Genomic DNA, 20,832 nt, shown 5'->3' with positions numbered 1-20,832 from the left:
AAAGAACATTTACTGGTACTGACTTAAGTACTGCGAGTAACAACGGTTGTGTTGAAAACTGCAGAGCAAATAGACTGCTAAGATAAGAAGAAAAATTGTGTCTAGTTTAACTTACATTCAGGCATTAAGTTAGGATATAAAAATTTATCACGTGGGGGGGAGGAAAGCCAATAAGATGGCATAATCATATGGCGAACCACAGCCTCTCACCCGGAGACCAGCCAATGTTGCTTGAGATCAGTTAGCCAGTTATTTGTTTTCGGAAGCACAGAAGCATGGACTTGATGGTGGAGGATGCCGTAATCGACCAGGGTTATGTGGGGTGAACCACCCTCTGACCCTACGGCGGCGATGAGTCCAGCAATGCTTCTGCACATACAGACATACCTATCGCACAGGATTCAAACCTGCGAACCCATGCAGGGTTTGGCGAGCGTATTTCTAACGCTTTGAACGATGCACCGCACCACCGAGCCGCATTAGTGCTGTAGGCTAGTGCACCTCATTCCAGAATACTGGAATGAATAATTCAGATTTTCTAAAATCTGGTTAATGAGTTAGGTAGTCTAACTCCGTTGCATTTCCACAAATCTGCTCTTATTACTTCACCTAGCAACCAATTTCTGAATTGTGTTTTTGTTAAGGACTAAGGATTCCTGGATTCACATATTTCCAGTATTTTGTTGATATTCTTACTGTCTTATGAAGTAATTAAATCGGTAAATAAACAGAGAATTGTGGAGATAACGTAGCTTACTATCACGCGCTACATACTAGATAAGTCTACACGTATTTAAGCTAAAAATCACCGAATAATCGAATTGTTGTTGATTTTAATACAAAGTATTTAAATTATAAATAAGTTAACCAGATAATTGTTGGGATAACGTAGCTTATACCGCCATGCGCTTCATACTGGATAAGTCTGTACGTATTCAAGCCGAAAATCGCCGAATACTGGAATAACACGAACATCTACGGCTCGGACAACCAGCTCAACAAACAATGTAATGCGAACAAAGAACAGGCGAAGTAGCGGCGAGTCAAATTAACTGAGCGACAGCCCAACAGCTAAAGCCAGAAAGCGGACGAGGCGAGACATAGCACACAAATAAAACGACTTCAGATGAAGGCAGTGTGGCGGTATAGAGCAAATAACTACCGTGTTTTCCCGAAAATAAAATCCAACCCGAAAATAAGACCTAGCCTGAATTTTAAAAATGATCCTAATATAAGCCCTCCGGGAGGGTTGCCAACTATGGAAAGTCCCAATAAAGGACATAGATTACCGTCATCATTTATTTTGTAACTTGCAGGAAAGAACAATATAAAACAACGAAATACATATATATACAAGCTAAAAAGATATATTGAAAAGTCTTCATGTGCTTTTCATTTAATGTTAGTCAGTCAGTAATTTATTTCTTCACCAAGCTGAAAGTACGAATTTTACATACACAAATAAAGAAAATATAAAAGACCGCATTCCAGGGTGAAAGGAGACGCCGAAAACCAATTCTGGTTATCGAGCGGCGGCACCCTCGGGGAAGTCTAACAAAAACGTGATAAATATAATTAAATCGAACAAAATATATTACTTGATAAATAAATAAAGAAACGCAATCGATGCGTCAAGGCGACCCGGTAAAAACCAAGCAATCGCCGTTTAAAAATAAGAAAATCGACTCCATGCACCACAGTCTAGGTAACCATGGAAATTATTAAGTGAACCAAACAGACTTGCAGTGTGGTCATGGCAGGTAAATAGTTCGGCTACGGTAAAGTGCAACACAAGTCGATTGTGTGCATATAAGTGTCCAGATTGAAATAAAACTGGATGTTAAGAGTACGCAAATTGTAAAAGTATAGAATACCGTACCAATCAAGTATGGAAATAACAAAATATTGACACTTTGAGGCAGAAACAAGCTAGTAGTGTAAAAGCTAAAATGTTGACCTGGACTAACAAGTGTTTTGATGCTGGAGTCAAAGATTCACATACGGGAATTGTATAGACATGAGGAAAATATACATCGAAATATTCAGCAGTATTAATACAACACAATGAAGTGAGTATCATACCATAGAAGTAGACTAGGAAAATTTAAAAAAAAAATTAAGTTAATCAAAAGGATAAAAACAATTGACCTGGATCACTGTTACCGAAGCATTATAAATAGTAAAAACAAATACAACATTAGGCTTGACTGCCCATAATGAAAGTAATCAGTAGGATGCCAATTAAGTTTGGATCCCAGTTGAGGCATGTAAAATGGCATGGTAACAATAAGTGTATTTATGGGCATTGGACTGTAGGCATGAATTTGTCATTGGCAGTTAACAGAATAGATATCAAGAAATTACACACTAAATAGGAGACCAAGATCATTGAGGAGCGGGCTCAATAGTAGGGCAAAAAGCCTGCAATATTTTTTTGTTATATAATTTTAGTAATATAATTTTTGGCTTTACCTCAACCCACAATGTGTTGGTGACAGAAATACTTGTCAAGTGGCTTGTGCCCATCAGTATGGAATACACAATTAAAATTATAAGCTAAAATACAATACGAATATTTACACGAGGCATTGTTTTGTTACAGGTGATTTGGATCGAGACAAATGATGAGCTGGCAGTGACGAAAAGATTTGCTGGGACAACATCAACTGGATGTAGAGGCAGTGGAAAGGTAAAGGGAGCGCATGAATTTTTTGTATTTGAATTTGAAAGTGTCATAACTACAGTTACGTAAGTTTAAGGGAATATTATTCCAAGTTACCACACCTTTATATTTCAAGGAGTTTTGGGATTTGCTTAGAGAAAATCTGGGTACAAATAAATTAGACCTTGTCGAAGAGCGTGTGTTATGATCATGCACTTTACTGAGCGAAACAAAATAATCGTCGAAAGCAGCGGGCAAATGGTTGCTATGAAACTGATGCATGACCTTGGAAATCTCTAGTTGATAGATATCGGCTAATTTTAACACCCTGGTCTTATAGTATAGGGTGTTTAAGTTAGATCGAATGGGTGCTCTAGAGAGAATTCTAACTGCTCTATTTTGTAAAACTTCCAAACTGTGCAACGCTGATTGGGTGGCGGAGCCCCATGCAGTTATAGCATACTGTATATGAGACTGGAAAAGTGCGAAGTATATGGTTCGGAGAGTTGAGTCCTGGACGTAATGTCTGAGCTTACCCAGGATTCCAACTGCTCTTGACAGTCTCTTATGCAGTTCAGTAGTATGAGTGTTCCAATTTAGTTTGTCGTCGATAAGAAGCCCAAGATATTTGAAAGAGTGGACAATTTCGAGTGTGACACCCCTGATTTTAATTGAAAAGTTTTCATGTCTGGTTCGAGTTTTAGGACCAAACAACATAACTTTAGATTTTTTAACATTCACAGTAAGTTTATTGCATACCATCCAATTATACACTTTGTTAATTTCAGTGTTCACCTCGGCTTGCAGTGAGATTAGATTCTTTGCACTGTCGAGCAGACAGGCATCATCGGCGAAGAGTTTGCTCAAGAAATTTGAACAATTTGAAAGATCGTTTATGAAGATTAAAAAATTCAAAGGTCCTAATACGCTACCTTGTGGAATTCCGTAATGGATGGGTAATAACGAAGACCTGTGAGAATCTAACTCCACATATTGATAACGTCCGGACAGGTAATCATTTAATAACTTGCCTGCGACACCTCGAAAGCCAAAATATCTAAGTTTTTGAGAGAGAATAGCATGGTCGACAGTATCAAAAGCTTTTTTCAGATCTAAGAAAGTACAACAGACGATTTCCCCTTTGTCAAGTTTATCATAAATAAATGAAGTTAAGTCCAAGATAGCGTGGCTGGTCGAGTGATTGCTTTGGAATCCAAATTGACATTTATTGATCAAGTTAAATTTTTTACAAAAATTCAGCATTCGACTATGAACTAATTTTTCTAAAATGATGCCTAGGGAGGGTAAAATGGAAATTGGTCGGTAATTTGACGGGTCATTTCTTTTGCCATTTTTAAATATTGGTTTCACTCTGGCAATCTTTAACGATGAAGGAAAAATACCAAATTTAAAAGATGAGTTGAAAAAATGACACAGAGTTGGCGATATGATATCAGCGACTTGTTTTAGAAAGTAAGTTGGAATACCATCTGGGCCAACTGCTTTTCCATTTTTCAGGTTCAATATGGTTTGAAGAATCTCTGTATGTGTCGTTGGCTCCAGGAAAAAGGTGTTTTGCAGCGGAACACCCAAAAAGTCGGTAGAAGGGTTAGAGCTACCAGGGATGTTATTCGCAAGTTTCTTTCCTACCGTTGAGAAGAATTCATTAAATTCACTGGCCATCATGATGGGGTCTGTCACTGTGGTACCATTTTCGAGTTTCAATTCTGAGATGGATGTATCATCTCTGGACTTAGTCTTAATGATCTCGTTAACAGTTTTCCAAGTTTGTTTGATATCTCCCCGGTTATTCTCGAGGGCATAGCGATAATGCAGTTGTTTCGATTTTCTCTGCAAGTGCATTAAGATATTTTTATATTTTTTGAAGTGGAGACGCTGAAGTGTATTACCTTTCAAAAAATTTTTTTTGAACATATTATTTTTGTGAATGATGGACTTGCGAATTCCCTTAGTGATCCACGGTTTGGAGTATAATTTATTTTCTCTTCGTGATAGGGGTCTTAATGGAGCGTGTTTGTTTATTAACCATTTCATTTGACCCAGGAAATCATCAAAAGAGCTATTGAAATTTTCTCTAGTAAGAGTAACACTCATGTAATTATTACACATTAATTCAATTTCAGATCTAAAAGAGTCGTTACAAAATTTAGTCATATCTCGCTTCATTCGGATCTTTGTTTTTGTGCCAATATTCATACCCGAAATTGTACACATTACTGGAAAGTGGTCGGTGAGATCGCTAAGTAAAATAAAGGATGAAGAACAATGGTTTATGGCGTTTGTATAAATATGATCGATGAGGGTTTGGGAGGATGGCGTGACTCGAGTAGGTTTTGTGATCAATGGAAATACGAAATAGGACGTCAGCATATCTAAATAGTTGGTGGTGGATTTATCATGGGTGGTGGTGGATTTATCAATGTTCATTCAACATCGATCCAAACAAGCTCTAATTTTGCTGTTGCATAAGTTTATAATTCTTAAAGGTATATTTGTTCTGACTCTTTGCTGACTTCAGCAATTGTGGGTCACGTTTTATTTTTTCCGAAAAATTCACGACACGTGTCTTTCAAGTTGAAGTATATTAAAAGCTCACCTTTAATTAGTTGTATGAAGCATCTTTTCCTTTCACTGCGCCATTTAGATAACATTACACTAAAAATGCGTTCACAATAAGCTGAGGTTCCGGGAATAGAAAGCACAAATGAAACTATTTTGAAAACATTAACATGCTTAAGATTGCCATTTACTGCTTGTTGTTTTTCATTCTGTGAACAGTTTAGTGCTTTGAATCGTGCCAAAAGTTTTTTGAATGAGTGCAACCGTAGTAGTATATATTTACGGTGCAACTTCATCATTAGGTCATCCATATTCAAATTAAGTTTGTCTTTTAGCTTCAAATGCTCTACAAGTTTACAAGTGTCTGATATTTTGGAGAAAAATTATCCAAAAGAGATAATTTTCCAAATGTTGAATTTTCATCAAAGTCAAATATTTTTTCTAAATACGTTATTGCAGAGTTGAGAAATATTCTAAAAGCTTCAGTTGCCTCTTGAGCTTCAGCAGCACTCACATTTGCAAGAAGTTGGTGAACATCATACCCAAAAAATTCTTCATCAGATGGAGATTTTAACCTATTTCTTAATTTAGTAAGAATAATGAAAACATATGCTGTTGAAGTTTCATTTTTTTCCAGTTCTTGAACAGCTAATTTAAATATCTCCATGACATGTTGTGAGAATATTAAATACATTTCAATAAGCTGAGGAACTTTTGTTGACTCATTGTCAATCATAAGAAGTTTAAGTAATTGTTTGGAACATTCAGCTGGTCTGCTCAAGAAATAAGAACTTGAAGCTTTCCAAGAAAGTAAGATTCTTCCGATGCATGGGTGCAGAGATAGCCACCTAGTCGGTACATGACGCAGAATTTCATGAAATTCCGTCTCTACAAATATATGAAATTCTATAAGAGTTTCTCGCTTATTTGCTGACATTGAGACATGACATGTCAACATTCAAATTTCCTAAAGCAAATTTCAATGTATTGTGTACAATGTGTGCACTGCAGTTAGCCTTGATAATATCATCATTTAGAGAGCGAACATTAGTATAAAGGGAATGTTTTTCTCCAAAGTTGCAATTTGCGTTATCTGCACTTAAACTAGAAACTCTTTTCCAATCAAGTTGTAAATTGTTCATAGTGTTTTTCAAACAAGTGAGCATTCCATCCGTACTTCCATCTGCATTCTCGAAGAAATCAATAATATAAGTAACTGTGCCATGTTCCATGCTAAAATAAATATTTCTTTAGCTATTTGAGCCGGACCAAAGCGAAATTAAAAAGAATAATTGAAAGCTTGAAATACATAAACGGAGGCGATTTATGAACGAAACAATATCAAACACAGTCTTATAACTATCAGGAAAAACGATGTTGGAAAAAATAAAGAACAATTATCATCTCAAAAAGGACAAGGACAAAAATCTCAAATAAAGGATTGTCCTTTGAAATAAAGGACGGTTGGCAACCCTAGCCCTCCCCTTAAAATAAGACCTAATCGATAACGCGAATTTTTTTCTACCCAGGTGCGGTGCCTCAATTCTAACTGTCATTGTTTGTGACAACGGAAATTAGACAGTCATTTTTCATGCATAGTTACCGTTGTGGCGCTAAATCACATTTGATGGACAGACAAATGGTCCAGGGTATGCCCCATCCTAAGTGTCTGACAAACAATAGCTGGCAGTCAGTTAACAAGTGAAATGCGTTATACAATTATATTACAAAAGTCACAGTTGTGGGATAATGAGAAATATAAATATTTATATGTAATATAATGATAATATATACAACGCAAATTGGAATCACCAAATAATAATCAGTGACACAAAAAAATGTTCAATTTCAGAGATACTATTGTTTGCATCGAGCAATCTCATACCGTAGAAGCGGGGTTGTAGCGATATAACAAATATGTCAAAGTCATGCGATCTATTTCCACGAACTGCAGTCTATTCGTTAACACTGATGATCAAACAAATGATCACTGATGATCAAACAAATCTCTTTTTATGACAAAGTGAAACAATTTGATGAGTAATAAAACTTATCTGACGTCAACAGGAACATTTCGAATGTCTCTGCCTGATGCATTTTGTTTATTTTATAGCTATAAAATTACATCCCAACAAAAGCTGATACCAATGCATTTCACTGTCTTTGATAATCCATTCAACATTGCGCAATTTTAATAGTTTTGAAAAGTATATAAAATCCAGTTTTCTATCTTATTCATGCCAGCTACACGTTTGTTGATATGATCATGTATTGTGGCACAATTATTTTGAATTTCATAATTGTTCTTGATTGAGAGAGGTAGGCTGAACGTAGACATCGAACGTCGTAAGCGTAAGGCAATGTTTCTGGGGTGAGGCATTATAATATGAAACTTTTAGGCAAAGTTGCGATAAAATCAAATACGTGACGTCCATCTACAGAATTCTCACCGTTGTTACGCGTATAGTTCAAGATAGTCACGATGCCACAACTTTGGACTAAATGGACATTATTGAAAATAGCTAGTTAGATTGCATCTTCATTTATAGACCCAGTTATTTGTTTTGTCAAGATTAGGATGCAAAAATGAACATTATAAATTTTATTACATTGCTCGTACTAATACATTTGTTATTGGATACATGCATCGCGAGTGAGAGTAAAAAATCGGAATATGCTGAGGCTAAGAAATATTCCAAAAGCAGAAATGCGGGAAAGAAGGTTGAAGAAGTTGAAATGAAAAAACCATCTTCAAAAAAGTCCCTGTATGCGATAAGTACTCAGTAAGTAACCAGATTATGTTGATGTTTCTGACAAAGTGACGATTCACATTCTCCTCAGATACATTTGAGAGCAAAACACTTTTGGCTATTTCAATAAAAGAATACTGCCATTTTAAAAATATTGATTTAATGTTCATTTGTAGCTATTATTCCTTCTCACATTTCAATCATAATAATTCTCTTCGAAAGTTACGGGTGTTTTGCAAAAATTTGTAAGTAAATAATCAATTTGTTTCAGTGCAAGAGTGTTTCAGTGATAAGAGTTTAATATTGGAAGCATGTTATTCAGCCACAGAATTCAAATATAATTTTCCACATTTCTATGACGTCACTCCCTCTCTCCAAACAAGGCTCTGCACAAGAGGTCACTGATACATAAGGAGCTACCATGTTTGGAAGGAATGGGATGTTTTTATTACACGCTAGGCGGGTGGTGAATATGGGGCATTGGGTTGTTAAGGTGATGGGTATGTATTCGTACCTATTTAAGATTTATTAAGACTCTGAATCCTTATTAAACGGAATTTTTATTCAGACCGCGAATGTATACGGCGAACGGTCATCTTATATTTGAAACGTCTGGAACCTATAATATATCATTTCGTACCAATAATCAGGGCAGCATAAACTTTGATGATATTGACTTGAAACCTGTTTTTGACCAGGTAAGTTGTTTAAATTCAATGTTTTGAATTTATATGTCTCGGCGCAGTGCAACAGCGAAAAATCCTTAATCAAGATGATTTACTCGGTTGCGTGCTTTTCCACTTTGATTGGTATCTATATTCAGTATATAACGACCATGTTGACCACAAGGCCACAGATAAAACATAAGATCGATTTTTTATATTTTATAATTTGGGAGTTTATAAAATCTTCCATATTTTACTGTTGATTAGATTGAAAAGAATCGACAAGATATTATTGACATCAAGAATTCAGGCGGAGGTTCTATACCTCCAGATCTTCAGAACCAAGTTGACACAAATAAACAAAACATTGGACAACTTCAAACTCAGGCAAATGATCACAATAGTAGATTGGATGATCTGGAAGCAAAGGTATCAATTGAGATAATTTTGAGTTCAGCAACTAGTAACATGTATGCATTTCATACAATTAATTTGTTTTCCACGTCGGATATGGTTATAGTGAACGGACGGACGTTAATGGTAAGCGGCAACTACCCTGCCATGGCAATCTCCTGATTGGAATATTCCAATCGGCCAATCCTCCCGATGGCAAGGTTATTTTTTTACGGCTCCTGCCGTCGTGATAACCCAAATACCTAATGAATTATTCATATTTTTTTTATCAAAATTGTTTGTATTTAATCAGTGATTCTTGTTCAGAGTTTTTCAGGGTTTTGTCCACCGCTGGTCAGGGTTCTCTCTTTTGTTCATATCATGATTTTTATCATGATAAATCGGAATAAATATGTTATAAATAAATAGCTAGTATTATTCATTACATTATTATCATAAGATGTTCGTCCCTGCATCAAGTTGCTTCTTGCAGCCTCACAAATTACAATATAATTCCATCTTCATTCTAACAAGATTCAAGCATTCAAGCTATTCCAATATGTACAATACCAACATTTTCAACTATCTATCAACTATTGACCTCATGTAATTGGATTATGTAAAAATTCACAGCATTTACCAACTCATTAAATTTATACTTTTAGTATGCCACATTGCAAACCACAGTGACAACAATTCAAAATGTAAGTGGTTTTTCATCAACATAAAATTAGTGTACTTTAAAAGTAAGGTAATAAGCAATATTGAATTATTTGTATTAGTTTTGTCTGTTATATAACATCAATTTTTACTCAGCGTTGTTCTCTTTGAATCATTTTGTTTTTGAATAATGCTTAAACTTGCTTACAGACTATCATTGTTGTTTTAGAGAAGAATTTGAGGTTTTTTTTCCTATCTGTTAGGCAATGGACAAAGTTAAGCTTTTATTTTCACATCTCTCTTTGGTGCATAGGGAAACCAAGCCTCGTCATACTAAATTTGTTGAAATTTATATGAATATATGTATAAATGTTTTCAACCAGGATTTGAATGATGATGATTGTTCCTCATCTCCATGTCAGAATGGTGGAACATGCACAGATCTGTACAAGTCATTTGCATGTGCATGCCCAAGTCAATATGAGGTATAAACTATATTGTTTATAGAACCATAACTAAATTAATTAAAGTATCACATTTAGTTGTCTGACAAAATATGTAAGTCTATAGGAATTGTACTTTGATTCGCTAAAACCTTTGGTCTTAAAATTTAAAAAAAGTTTTTGATAGTTTTATAATGTACTAACAATTTGCTGGTCTATATATTTTGAGTGTTATGTTTTCTGTATAAAAGCTCTCAGTTTTTCAAAATGATTTTTCTAACAGGGTCCAACTTGTGAAATTGACCATGATGAATGCATAGATTTTCAACAAACTGGTATAGGTTGCCAGAATGGTGGAACCTGTGTGAATCTACCTGGGGGTTTTCAGTATGTTTAATTAAATGTTAATTATTAATAAAAATCCATGATAAGAAAACTGTGATTGAATATTATTAAGAAGGAAATGGTGGAAACTGCTCTTGAATTGTTCAATAAATATTTGTAGGTTATTCAAAATAAATAACACTTACTAAAATGACAATACATAGTTTTTGATATGTGTAAGTAGTTTTGATATATGTATTTATTTCAATCTCGAGAATTTTTTTTGCAAAATGTATAAATTCCTGTAGATATATATATAAAATCCTCTTTAATTGAAACGTAAATTCAACAAGAAATACTGTTTTCTAGATGTAACTGCCCAAACAGTTACTATGGGCCTCTCTGTACTTCTCTGTATGATGATTGCTTTGATGGAAATGTTGCAAAATGTGTTCATGGAGTTTGTATTAATTCGCCTCGAGATGATCCTAATGTTCCAAAGTACACTTGTGTTTGTGAGGTAATATTTGTATAAGTGTCAAGTTACATTTTTTCTAATTACTATCATGCATTATTCTATATATCAAAGATTTAAAACTAAAATGAAACATATATACTGTAATGTTTTAAGTTGTGGGTTTTGTCAAGTTTACTCTGGTGTCTGAGAATGCTGTTTTGTACTTGTTCCCACTTGTACCAATCATATGAATCTCAGCCCATATGAGTACTCAAACCTTCTGCAAAAGTATCATATCTATCTTAGTCCGGAACATAGCATGAGTCCAAAATATATGCTTACCTTCAATATTTTCCCTACAATATATATCTACCCCAATTCAGAATATTTAGACAAGTATGGAACAAGTGACGAGTGCGCTAAAAGGAGCAAGTATGGGACAAGTGGTTGTTCTGTCTATTGCATTACCCCTTTTTTTTCGGTATTTCTGCAATATAGCTACAAAAATTATCACATTTGATATAAATGCTTTCAGAATGGATGGCAGAGTGTTTCAGATACAAATCCAGAATGTAGTAAAGATGTAGATGAATGTTTAAATTCACCTTGCTCCTCAAATCCTTCTGTGCAATGTTATAACACACAAGGATCATACACTTGCGGGAACTGTCCTAATGGTAACTTGTTATTATATTTGTTGTTATATTTACTATAAATATAGATGAACAGGTGCTCAAGAAGTATGCGCACCAAGATGTCACACAACCTGAATCTTAACCGGTACACATATACTATGTTCAGGTTGTGCGCCATCTTCGTGCGCATACTTCTGCACGTCCCATGGAAATTTAGAATCTCTTTTCTATTAGTGCTCTTTTCTTGCTGTCATCCAACTTGTATACATACTTATTCAGGTTATCAAGGAAATGGATACACTTGTGAAGACGTTAACGAATGTTTAGTAAACAATGGTGGTTGTAGTCAGTCTCCTATGGTTACTTGCATTAATGTCCCTGGAACGTCATACTGCTCAGCTTGCCCTGCAGGTAAATAAATACAATAAGGCATGTTTTATGTCTATAGTAAGTGACTGATATAACACCGATATATATAAATGATTTGAGTCAAACTTTGGAAACCAAAATTTAATGAAAGTCTTATAACTCTTGCTGCTGTCTTATAACTCTTGCTGCTGTATAAGAGAAGAAAAATGCATGTAATTGTATACATTCTTATGTATGCTGATCCTACAATTATCATACTAATATATTTAGTTCATAAATTATTGTTTCAAACCATTAATTATTTTTAACTTTCAATTTCTTTGGTAAAGCTCAAATTTTATATTTATTTCATCTGAAATAGACTTTTATGAACATGAACTGCTATAGCAAATGATTTACTTAGTTATTTGCAAACAATAATTTCATTAAAATATATAATTGTAATCAATATAATTATAATAGTGATATTTAATAAGAATAATAGGTTATTTCACCATTTCTAGTGATATTTCTATTATTGTATTTTTCATTGTAGGATATACTGGTGATGGTTATACCTGCACACAACAAGATCCCTGCACCAATAATGGTGGATGTCACCCAATTGCAACATGCTCTTATAATTCAGGTGAACAACTTGTAATGTGTTTTATGACAGTGCACCAACTCTTAATATCACCATTTGTTTTGGGTATTATTTTCATGGGATAAGATATCATTGCAGGTGTAGTTCTATATATTGTACTAGTCACTATTCTGTATAAAATAAATATTTTGCCTTATAATGGTGATCCCATTGGCATCTTTTGATATATGGATAGCTATCTTATTTTACCGTTTGCCTGAGAGTAATTATTCCACTTTGCTTTATTAAAGTTGTAAGTGTTTTATATTAAAAAGACTTGGCAAGTGTATATACTAACAAATTATGTCTTGTATATTATCAATATTGGATAATCACCTATCAATAAAATGTATACAATTGTTCTTTGCTTTGAAAAATAGTCTGACGAATTATTACTTTCCAGCAATTGGAAGTGTGTCATGTACATGCCCACCTGGTTACAATGGGAATGGTGTTGGACCGTTTGGTTGTACTCTAACAGAAACCAACTGCACAGACACTTCCTGTGTGAACGGTCAATGTGTTGTAAGTTTATATACATTAAAGATGCAACTTAATGAATTTTTTTACCTAATTATGTATGAACTCATGATAGAAATTTCTTTGCATTCCAAGTTTAAATCTCTATATTTATGGATATATATTTATCTTATTTTTATATTCAGTTGATCAGTGGTGTATTGACTTGTCTCTGTGATCCAGGATGGATTGGTGACAATTGTGATTATAATTCAAATGAATGTGCAAGTAATCCATGTCAAAATGGTGGAACATGTGTAGATGGCATTAATGGATATTCATGCTCATGCGACAGTGGTTACACTGGTACCAATTGTGAACTACAACAAACATGTAAATGCTTTGAATTATTTCTTCAGATACTTTTCTTATTAGGGTAGGTGACGTGGTGCAGTGTAATGCACATTGGATTTAATTTTATTAATATGTCAAGTTGATACATAGTTGCCACTTACCAGATACCACTGCAAATTATAATTTTTTTTCGTGCAGCATGTGGTGGTGAATACATGTCTTCAACAGGATCATTTCAGTTTCCAGCAAATACAGGAGAAACTTATCCACAGGGTGCAAGTTGTACATGGACGATCATTGTCACAGATGGAAAAGTTAGTATGAAATTTGTAGTAAATGAATGCTTGGCTAGCTGCAGAATCATGAAATTAAATTAATATAAATTTGGGTAAAATTGATTAAAGAAAAGCCATCGTTATTCTAATAAAACTATTCTAATGTTTACCAAATATTATTATTAAGCTTAAAGCATAATATTGTATTGATTTGTGTGGTTGAGCTTCATATTTGACCATCATATTTGTGTTATGTAGTACTGTGGAATACTTAGATAGATATTTAATGTGTAATCCCAATATATTTTAGCAATAATAATCTTATATTTTTCAGATAAAAATTTAATAATCAATTTTATATTCTCTATTATTTTGTAGGTGATATCAGCAACATTTCCACAATTTAAAATTGAATCAAGTTCTGGGTGTGTTGATAATTTCTTGCAAATTAATGATGGTCCGAGCTTGTCTTCACAGCTCATAGGTTTGAGTTTTAGTATCTATAAAATAATATTGTTGATAAAAATTATTTTCAAGTTGAATATGCAGCAAATCTACCTAAATTTAGATATTCAGTCATTGAATAATCAAAAAAATATATATGAATAAAGTGATGAGTATAGAATTTAATTGGCCTCATTCAAGTCATTCTACATTATAAATTCTTGAATCAAGTGACACTTGCATAAAGTTTTGAAAGTGGGTGTGTTACTTGTGCCCAGTCAAGTTTGTGAGCAGTTATGTAATTAGAAATTAGAAAACTTTTTGTCAATACTTTAATTTATTTTACATAATTTTAATTTACATAATGTTTTAGGTACATTTTGTGGAACCACACCCCCTGGTAATGGAGACACGTTGATATCAACAAGTCACCAACTATTTTTATGGTACTATTCTGATAGTGATCCTACTGATGATGTCTTTCAAGTGGTGTGGACAACTGCAGACCCAGGTTTAATGAGTTATTGAATTATTTATTATCTTCAAGTTTGCAATCTGGAATGATCATAGCAATAGTATTTTGTCCACATAATGTCCAAATTCATTAGAAATATTTAAAATTGTCTTGATTTGATAAATTCTGTCATTAATTGGCATTAAGTTACCAGACATTGCATTAACATTTTTAAATTTCCCTGAGTGACAGTTCGTGAAATTGTGGGTCAGTCATGTTATGTTTCGAATTTAAAAAACTTGAGCTTGATTAATCTCCAGGCAGAAAAATTACTTGCTGTATGTCAATCTGGAAAAGATGTCGCCTAAACCTTTTTAGTTATTAGTGCGAAGAATCATGTGTAAACTATGTAAAAATGTAAAGATCTGCATAATTTTTTTTTTTTGCAGTTTGTGGTGGAGATATCAGCGGTCAAGATTATGGTGTAGTATCATCACCTGGCTATCCTGGAGTTTACCCTACAAACAGAGATTGTTACTGGTCTATAACTGTTCTGCCTGGAAATATTATACAGTTTCTATTTGGAGCTATTGCAATTGAAGACCATGATGATTGTAATGCTGATTACTTGGAGGTGAAAGTTTTATCTACCTACTTTATTCAGTTATCGGGATTTCTATTTAATGTATTCTTCTCTTTAATAACAATATTCAAAGTTAATAATTATTTTATAATGAACCTATGCAATATTTTAAATATGCGGTAGTTTATATGATTATTTCTAGTTTCTGAGCTTTGGAATATTTCTGTCTGTCTCTTATTTGAAAGTTGATCAATATGAGCTCAAAATATTGTATTTGTACAGATCATTCCTGGAAAAGAAATTAAAATTGTGTTTGGGGTAGGCTTCCACTCTGGTTAAACAAAGTTGTGGCAGTAATATTGAAAAATTTAACTTCTGTGGAGGTCATTGTTATCGATAATATAACTCAATCAATCTCTTTGTATTCTTGAAATGTAGCGCACTAGTATACCTTAATGTTTGTAATTGGGCAAAGTTTCTATAACTTAAAATAAGAATACTGTGGTTTACAATTGTAAGAAAAATATATTTACTGTGTTTAGGTATAAATAGATTAATTACCAAATATATGTATAACCAGAGCTAAAATTATAATAGATAACGGAATTAAATTTTTTATATATTTCCAAGTAAACTCTATGATTCTTCTGAAATCTTTATTTCTGTGGGGTCAACACATAGCTTATGTCACAAAATTTAATTCAACATGCACAGGGATGATAGCAATTTGAATCATTATTGCTAGTAACAATTGTCAAAATCTGTTTCAGTAACATGACACTACTTTATCTATATTAAGTGATCATGTTTCTCTTGCACTACACACTTCCATTTGCAGTCTAATCATTAATATGTTTAAAGGAATCTGTACTCTACTGTTCTTCACTTAACTGCTTAACATAAATTTGTTTCCATAATTTAGATTAGAGATGGAATCTTATTGAATGATCCAGTATTAGTGAAGTATTGTACTTCAGTGTCTCCGTCTCCACTACTGACAACAGCACCTGGTGCTTTGATTCATTTTCACTCTGATTCAGTAAATCAAGATAATGGTTTTCATATAACATGGACAAAGCAACCAGGTCTGTAGAAAGCAAATGAGTATATTTATTTTTAGCTATTTAAAAAATTACAAATTTCATTCATTCTAATGGGCCATTCCAAGCAAAAGTTGAATTCCATCAATTTTTTAAAAAGTGTAGTGAAAGTAATTTTTTTCATTTTTGATATCAAAAGACATTGGAATTTTATTGGACTGCATTCATTTCATCGAACAATTTAAAATTTCACCCAGGTTTTAGATGGTTTATAAACAATGGCCTGAAATGTAGAAATTTTGGTATAATTGACATATTTCGTGATGATTCCTGACACAAAGTGTTTGATTGTGTGGTACAGTTATTTCATATGGAATTGACGCACTGGATTTAAGTTAATAAAGTTTAAATGTTTGCAGTGCTGTAGGACATTTCCTCACCCATTTAACGATTTATTACCAGAATTTTAAGAGATGATAGAGCCGCTATTTCGGTGTGGAAAAATGTCCTGTAGTGTCACGTCCTGTAGTGTCACATACAATATGCACAATTATGGCATGGATTTACAGTGTTACATTAAGTAACTTGAGCAACACATAGAAGGGTAGTTCAGCTACTGCACCAGAAAATATTATTGGCGCCTGCCGCCTACTGTACCATCGCAAAAATTTACAGCACAACACAACAAACTGATAGTGCATGGTGGATTTGCCGTCCTGTAGTGTCACGCTATATTTTACTATATTTTTTTTTATCTACTAAGTAAGTCTTGGGTGTAACTTTTGTGCAATTTTTTACATATTCAATAAAGCAACTGATTGGACAATGATACAAAACATGTAGCTGAAAATGTGAAAATATATAAATGGAATTGTCCTGTAGTGTCACTTGGAATAGCCCTAATATTTTTTAGCACCCAGGATGACATTTAATCCTATTTTGAACAACATTTCAAACGAGAATATCGGTCAGAGACTGAAGACTTATCACTCGAAAGTTAGGGGATCCCCAAAACAGTGCTCTTACTCCATAGTGACACCTTGTGTCCCATCACTAATTAATTAATAACTCGCTAATTATTTGCTTATTATCGTTTTCGTGAGATATCGCGTGCATCTAACAGACAAACAAACAGACAGATAGACAAATACCCATCAACATACTTACCAATTAAAATCGATAAGTAATGATAGATGTCCATGAATATTCATAGATATCATGAATTATGTTTCGATTTGGAGAAAATGAAAATAAATGAGATGAAGTTTGGAAATGTTGCTTTTTATTCTATAAATATTATTATTAGTAGTAGTCATGAGATTGACTGTTGAGTAAATATAAGAATCATAAAAAATTATTGTTTTCTTTGCTTGGGTCTTCTCAGTTCTCATATGTAAAGCAAAAGCTGTAATGTAATTGTATTTTCAGTTGGCATAAGTGGTTGTGGGGGATATTTTACTGAAGATGATGGAATCATTATTTCGCCAAATTATCCTAATACCTACAATGATGATCAGGTATTAGTTGTTATATTAATTTTTATCATATTTAGAATTTACATCTTATTTGCATTCTGGGCATTTAATTAATAGTATTTTAAACAAAATGGTATTCGAGTTTAGACATTTTCTATTGAAAGATGAAAGAAATCATTTCTGTTATATGCTTAACAAGATTGCATCCAAATTTATTTTAGCAATGCGTGTGGCAAATTCACATCCAGGAAAATGGGAAAATTTCTATCACATTCACGGATTTTGACATTCCAACTGATATCAACTGTGCGACAGACTATCTTGAAGTAAGTCACATGGAATATCTTCATATATAATTTTGTGACATTGGTATATGGCTACAAGTATGCACATCATTGATTATATTGGCATGTTGAAGGTTCGGGATGGCCCAAGTGAATCTTCACCTCTAGTTGCAAGATATTGTGGAACCACTATTCCGCCGATGTATACATCATCAGGACGCGATTTGTATATCAAATTCAAAGCTGATCAATCTTTATCTGGACGGGGTTTTAGACTCACATACACAGTGGCATGTGGCGGAACTTATACTGGTGAGGAAATATAAATATTACAATGCATTTCATGTTGAATTACTTATTCTTCATATTTATTCTTTAATTTAATTATTTATTTTATTTTTTATTTTATTTAATTGTTTATTCAATTAGTTGAATAATTATAATTATTTTCAGCAAACTTTCATATATTTCAAAAATTCATATCATATATGTATTTGAAATGTAATGTGTAATAAATAGCTCTGAAATTATTAAACAAACTTTTATATTCTTTGGGTGTGACTACCTTCGAGCAGCCCTAATTGTGTGAAAATAATTGACTAAATTGAAAAAAAAATTGAGTTTTTTCTACACTACTCAGCATTAGTGGTGGAAATTGATACATCTAGATAAAATGACTATACGTCCCATGTGAATGCAAGATTCGAACTCAACATGTTTTTTTTCACATCTAGTTAGTTCTTGATGAAACCCAAAATTAAAATTAGAAGTCAAATAATATAATATTTTTAATAATGATCAGTATTTTATTGAAACATTCAATATTTTTCAGCTGAATCCGGAACATTACTTTCGCCATATTATCCTTCTAATTATCCAAATGATAAAGAATGTTTCTACATAATAGTTCGACCACCTGGTTTTCAAATCACACTTACTGTGGTTGAAATTGATGTTGAGGAAGATCCAACATGCTCTAAAGATTATCTTGAGGTGACAAGACATTATATACCTATTTTTAGAAGTTCACATCAGAGCAAGATTGCACATGTCGCAAACATGCCAAAATATTACATAACTGAATTTGACAGTAATGTTGAATGCAAATTAAATTAAAATTGTAAAAAATAATGTTTCTGAAAATGTTATTTGCAATTATTTCAATGGAAAGAGACTAAATATTTGGGATTATATATGTGAAAATAATAATACTCATATTATGTTGCTGTCGTGTTGTTCATTAGAAATAGTTTTCTTTTCGAAATAGTTTAATAAAAATTGAGAGTCTAACAGTCATAGTTATGCTTATTGATTTGAATTTTTTTACTGAAAATTGAGAGTAAGTCCCTTATTTATGATAAAATTTATGGTGCAGAAAAAACGATTTTATCAATCTTATCTTACAGGTACACGATGGTGGGACTGAAGAATCGCCGCTGTTATCACTAATGTGTGGTAGAGCTCCCGTGCCACCAATGATATCAACACAGAATATTTTATATGCTCATTTTAAAAGTGATTCACAGAATACTGGAAGTGGATTCAAGGCTACATATACCTCAACTAATACAGGTAAAACAGGCTAATACAAATATTTTTTATCTCAATATTATCCTTATTCATCTCAATTTAACACAATATTTAATATTGAAACAAAAATTGTTATAAATATTTTTAAAAGTTCAAATCATTTCAAAATTTGATGTTACAATGAATATTGTGTAATATTCATTGATCAGTCAGTCACCTATAAATGGATAACAAAGAAAAATTGCAAAATTCAGGGCAAAGTTTGAATTGTTAAACTATTTATTTGCAATAATAGCTTCATTTTGAGCAATATTCATCCAATGTAAATATGTTTCTCATGTAATACACTTTTACAACTCGATATTCCAAATTTTATGATCACCCAACAGCCATTCTATTATCAAATTTCCTAATTTTGCTTTATATTTTTAGTACATAAAATCTTATGTTCTATTTACACCTGGCTGCAGTTAATTTCGTTACCACAATAGAATGCTGTCTTTAGTTTCAATCATCCACTAAAATACATGCATGCAGTACATTACTGTCAATGTTTGAATATGATGTAACAGAAATATTAAGAAGTTATTTGATATTTTCGATGCAGGTTGTGGCGGTGTGTACACGGACACAGTTGGTTCTATTAAAAGTCCTGGACATCCATCTCCCTATCCACATGGCGTCAATTGTACATACTATATCTGGGTTGATCCATCTTTGATAATAAGTCTACAGTTTTTAACATTTTCACTGGAACCCCCAACAAATGGAATATGTGTCAAAGATTACGTTGAAATTTTTGATGGACCAGACATAACCTCACCATCACTCGGCAGGTATCTGTGCTTGTAATATGTTTTTGGCTTTATTTGTATGATTACCGTAGTTTATATTGTTAGTTTGTAATGAATACTACGCCAGTTAATAAACTAAAACCTCTGGCCTAAATTATATATTGCAATATGATAGAAATCATCAATATCATAGAAAATGCATTTGAAATATTTACCTGATTTTATTTAGTAGAATAACAAAATTTTTGTTATGTCGATAAGAATTGTATATGATCTTATGAACTCAACAGTAATCGAAAAAAATTATTTTAATAACAGATTCTGTGGTTCTGTACTTCCTCCGACCCTTGTCACAAAAAGTTATGAAATGACTTTATTTTTTACTACTGATGATAATGAGGATTCACAGGGTTTTGCTGCAGGATATACAACCCTTAATGCAAGCACAGGTTTGTCTGCTTAGGTTCAAATTTGCTAAATGTCTATTATTCAGTTTTCAACCAAGATTTATTTATTGATAATAGTTAAACATGAGAGGGAATAAAATAAGCTTCATCTGAATTTATAAAGTATTGCG

The 20,832-nt window shown here is 33.0% G+C and overlaps 1 protein-coding gene and 1 long non-coding RNA gene across 3 annotated transcripts in view; both read left to right on the top strand.

The window, feature by feature from the left end:
- The first annotated feature begins 1,419 nt into the window (after nucleotides 1–1,419).
- LOC120332923 (uncharacterized) lies at nucleotides 1,420–4,951 on the top strand. 2 transcript variants are annotated; one of them, XR_013474923.1, is made up of 5 exons: nucleotides 1,420–1,846; nucleotides 1,923–2,069; nucleotides 2,603–2,689; nucleotides 3,451–3,673; nucleotides 4,181–4,951. It is a non-coding gene; the product is annotated as an uncharacterized LOC120332923 (long non-coding RNA). The 2 variants fall into 2 exon arrangements; XR_005568169.2 differs by having other exon boundaries at nucleotides 1,420–2,069.
- Nucleotides 4,952–7,809: 2,858 nt separating this feature from the next.
- LOC120343058 (cubilin-like) overlaps nucleotides 7,810–20,832 on the top strand; it is a 52,202-nt gene continuing 39,179 nt past the window's right edge. Inside the window, exons 1-24 of the mRNA XM_039412134.2 lie at nucleotides 7,810–8,025; nucleotides 8,561–8,690; nucleotides 8,925–9,086; nucleotides 9,716–9,754; nucleotides 10,094–10,195; nucleotides 10,437–10,540; nucleotides 10,847–10,997; nucleotides 11,470–11,611; nucleotides 11,849–11,980; nucleotides 12,474–12,566; nucleotides 12,967–13,088; nucleotides 13,229–13,415; nucleotides 13,575–13,690; nucleotides 14,030–14,135; nucleotides 14,469–14,606; nucleotides 14,999–15,183; nucleotides 16,055–16,217; nucleotides 17,601–17,689; nucleotides 17,869–17,973; nucleotides 18,066–18,243; nucleotides 18,764–18,924; nucleotides 19,338–19,503; nucleotides 20,069–20,297; nucleotides 20,574–20,704. Coding sequence (XP_039268068.2) covers nucleotides 7,829–8,025; nucleotides 8,561–8,690; nucleotides 8,925–9,086; nucleotides 9,716–9,754; nucleotides 10,094–10,195; nucleotides 10,437–10,540; nucleotides 10,847–10,997; nucleotides 11,470–11,611; nucleotides 11,849–11,980; nucleotides 12,474–12,566; nucleotides 12,967–13,088; nucleotides 13,229–13,415; nucleotides 13,575–13,690; nucleotides 14,030–14,135; nucleotides 14,469–14,606; nucleotides 14,999–15,183; nucleotides 16,055–16,217; nucleotides 17,601–17,689; nucleotides 17,869–17,973; nucleotides 18,066–18,243; nucleotides 18,764–18,924; nucleotides 19,338–19,503; nucleotides 20,069–20,297; nucleotides 20,574–20,704 — 3,328 coding nt within the window. The 5' untranslated portion in view covers nucleotides 7,810–7,828. The remainder of the gene's footprint in view (nucleotides 8,026–8,560; nucleotides 8,691–8,924; nucleotides 9,087–9,715; nucleotides 9,755–10,093; nucleotides 10,196–10,436; nucleotides 10,541–10,846; nucleotides 10,998–11,469; nucleotides 11,612–11,848; nucleotides 11,981–12,473; nucleotides 12,567–12,966; nucleotides 13,089–13,228; nucleotides 13,416–13,574; nucleotides 13,691–14,029; nucleotides 14,136–14,468; nucleotides 14,607–14,998; nucleotides 15,184–16,054; nucleotides 16,218–17,600; nucleotides 17,690–17,868; nucleotides 17,974–18,065; nucleotides 18,244–18,763; nucleotides 18,925–19,337; nucleotides 19,504–20,068; nucleotides 20,298–20,573; nucleotides 20,705–20,832) is intronic.

The sequence above is a fragment of the Styela clava genome, chromosome 3 (genome assembly GCF_964204865.1).
Source record: "Styela clava chromosome 3, kaStyClav1.hap1.2, whole genome shotgun sequence".
In the NCBI taxonomy this organism is placed as follows: domain Eukaryota; kingdom Metazoa; phylum Chordata; class Ascidiacea; order Stolidobranchia; family Styelidae; genus Styela; species Styela clava.
Note: the sequence above shows the minus strand (reverse complement) of the source record. Positions and strands in the feature narration are given on the sequence as shown.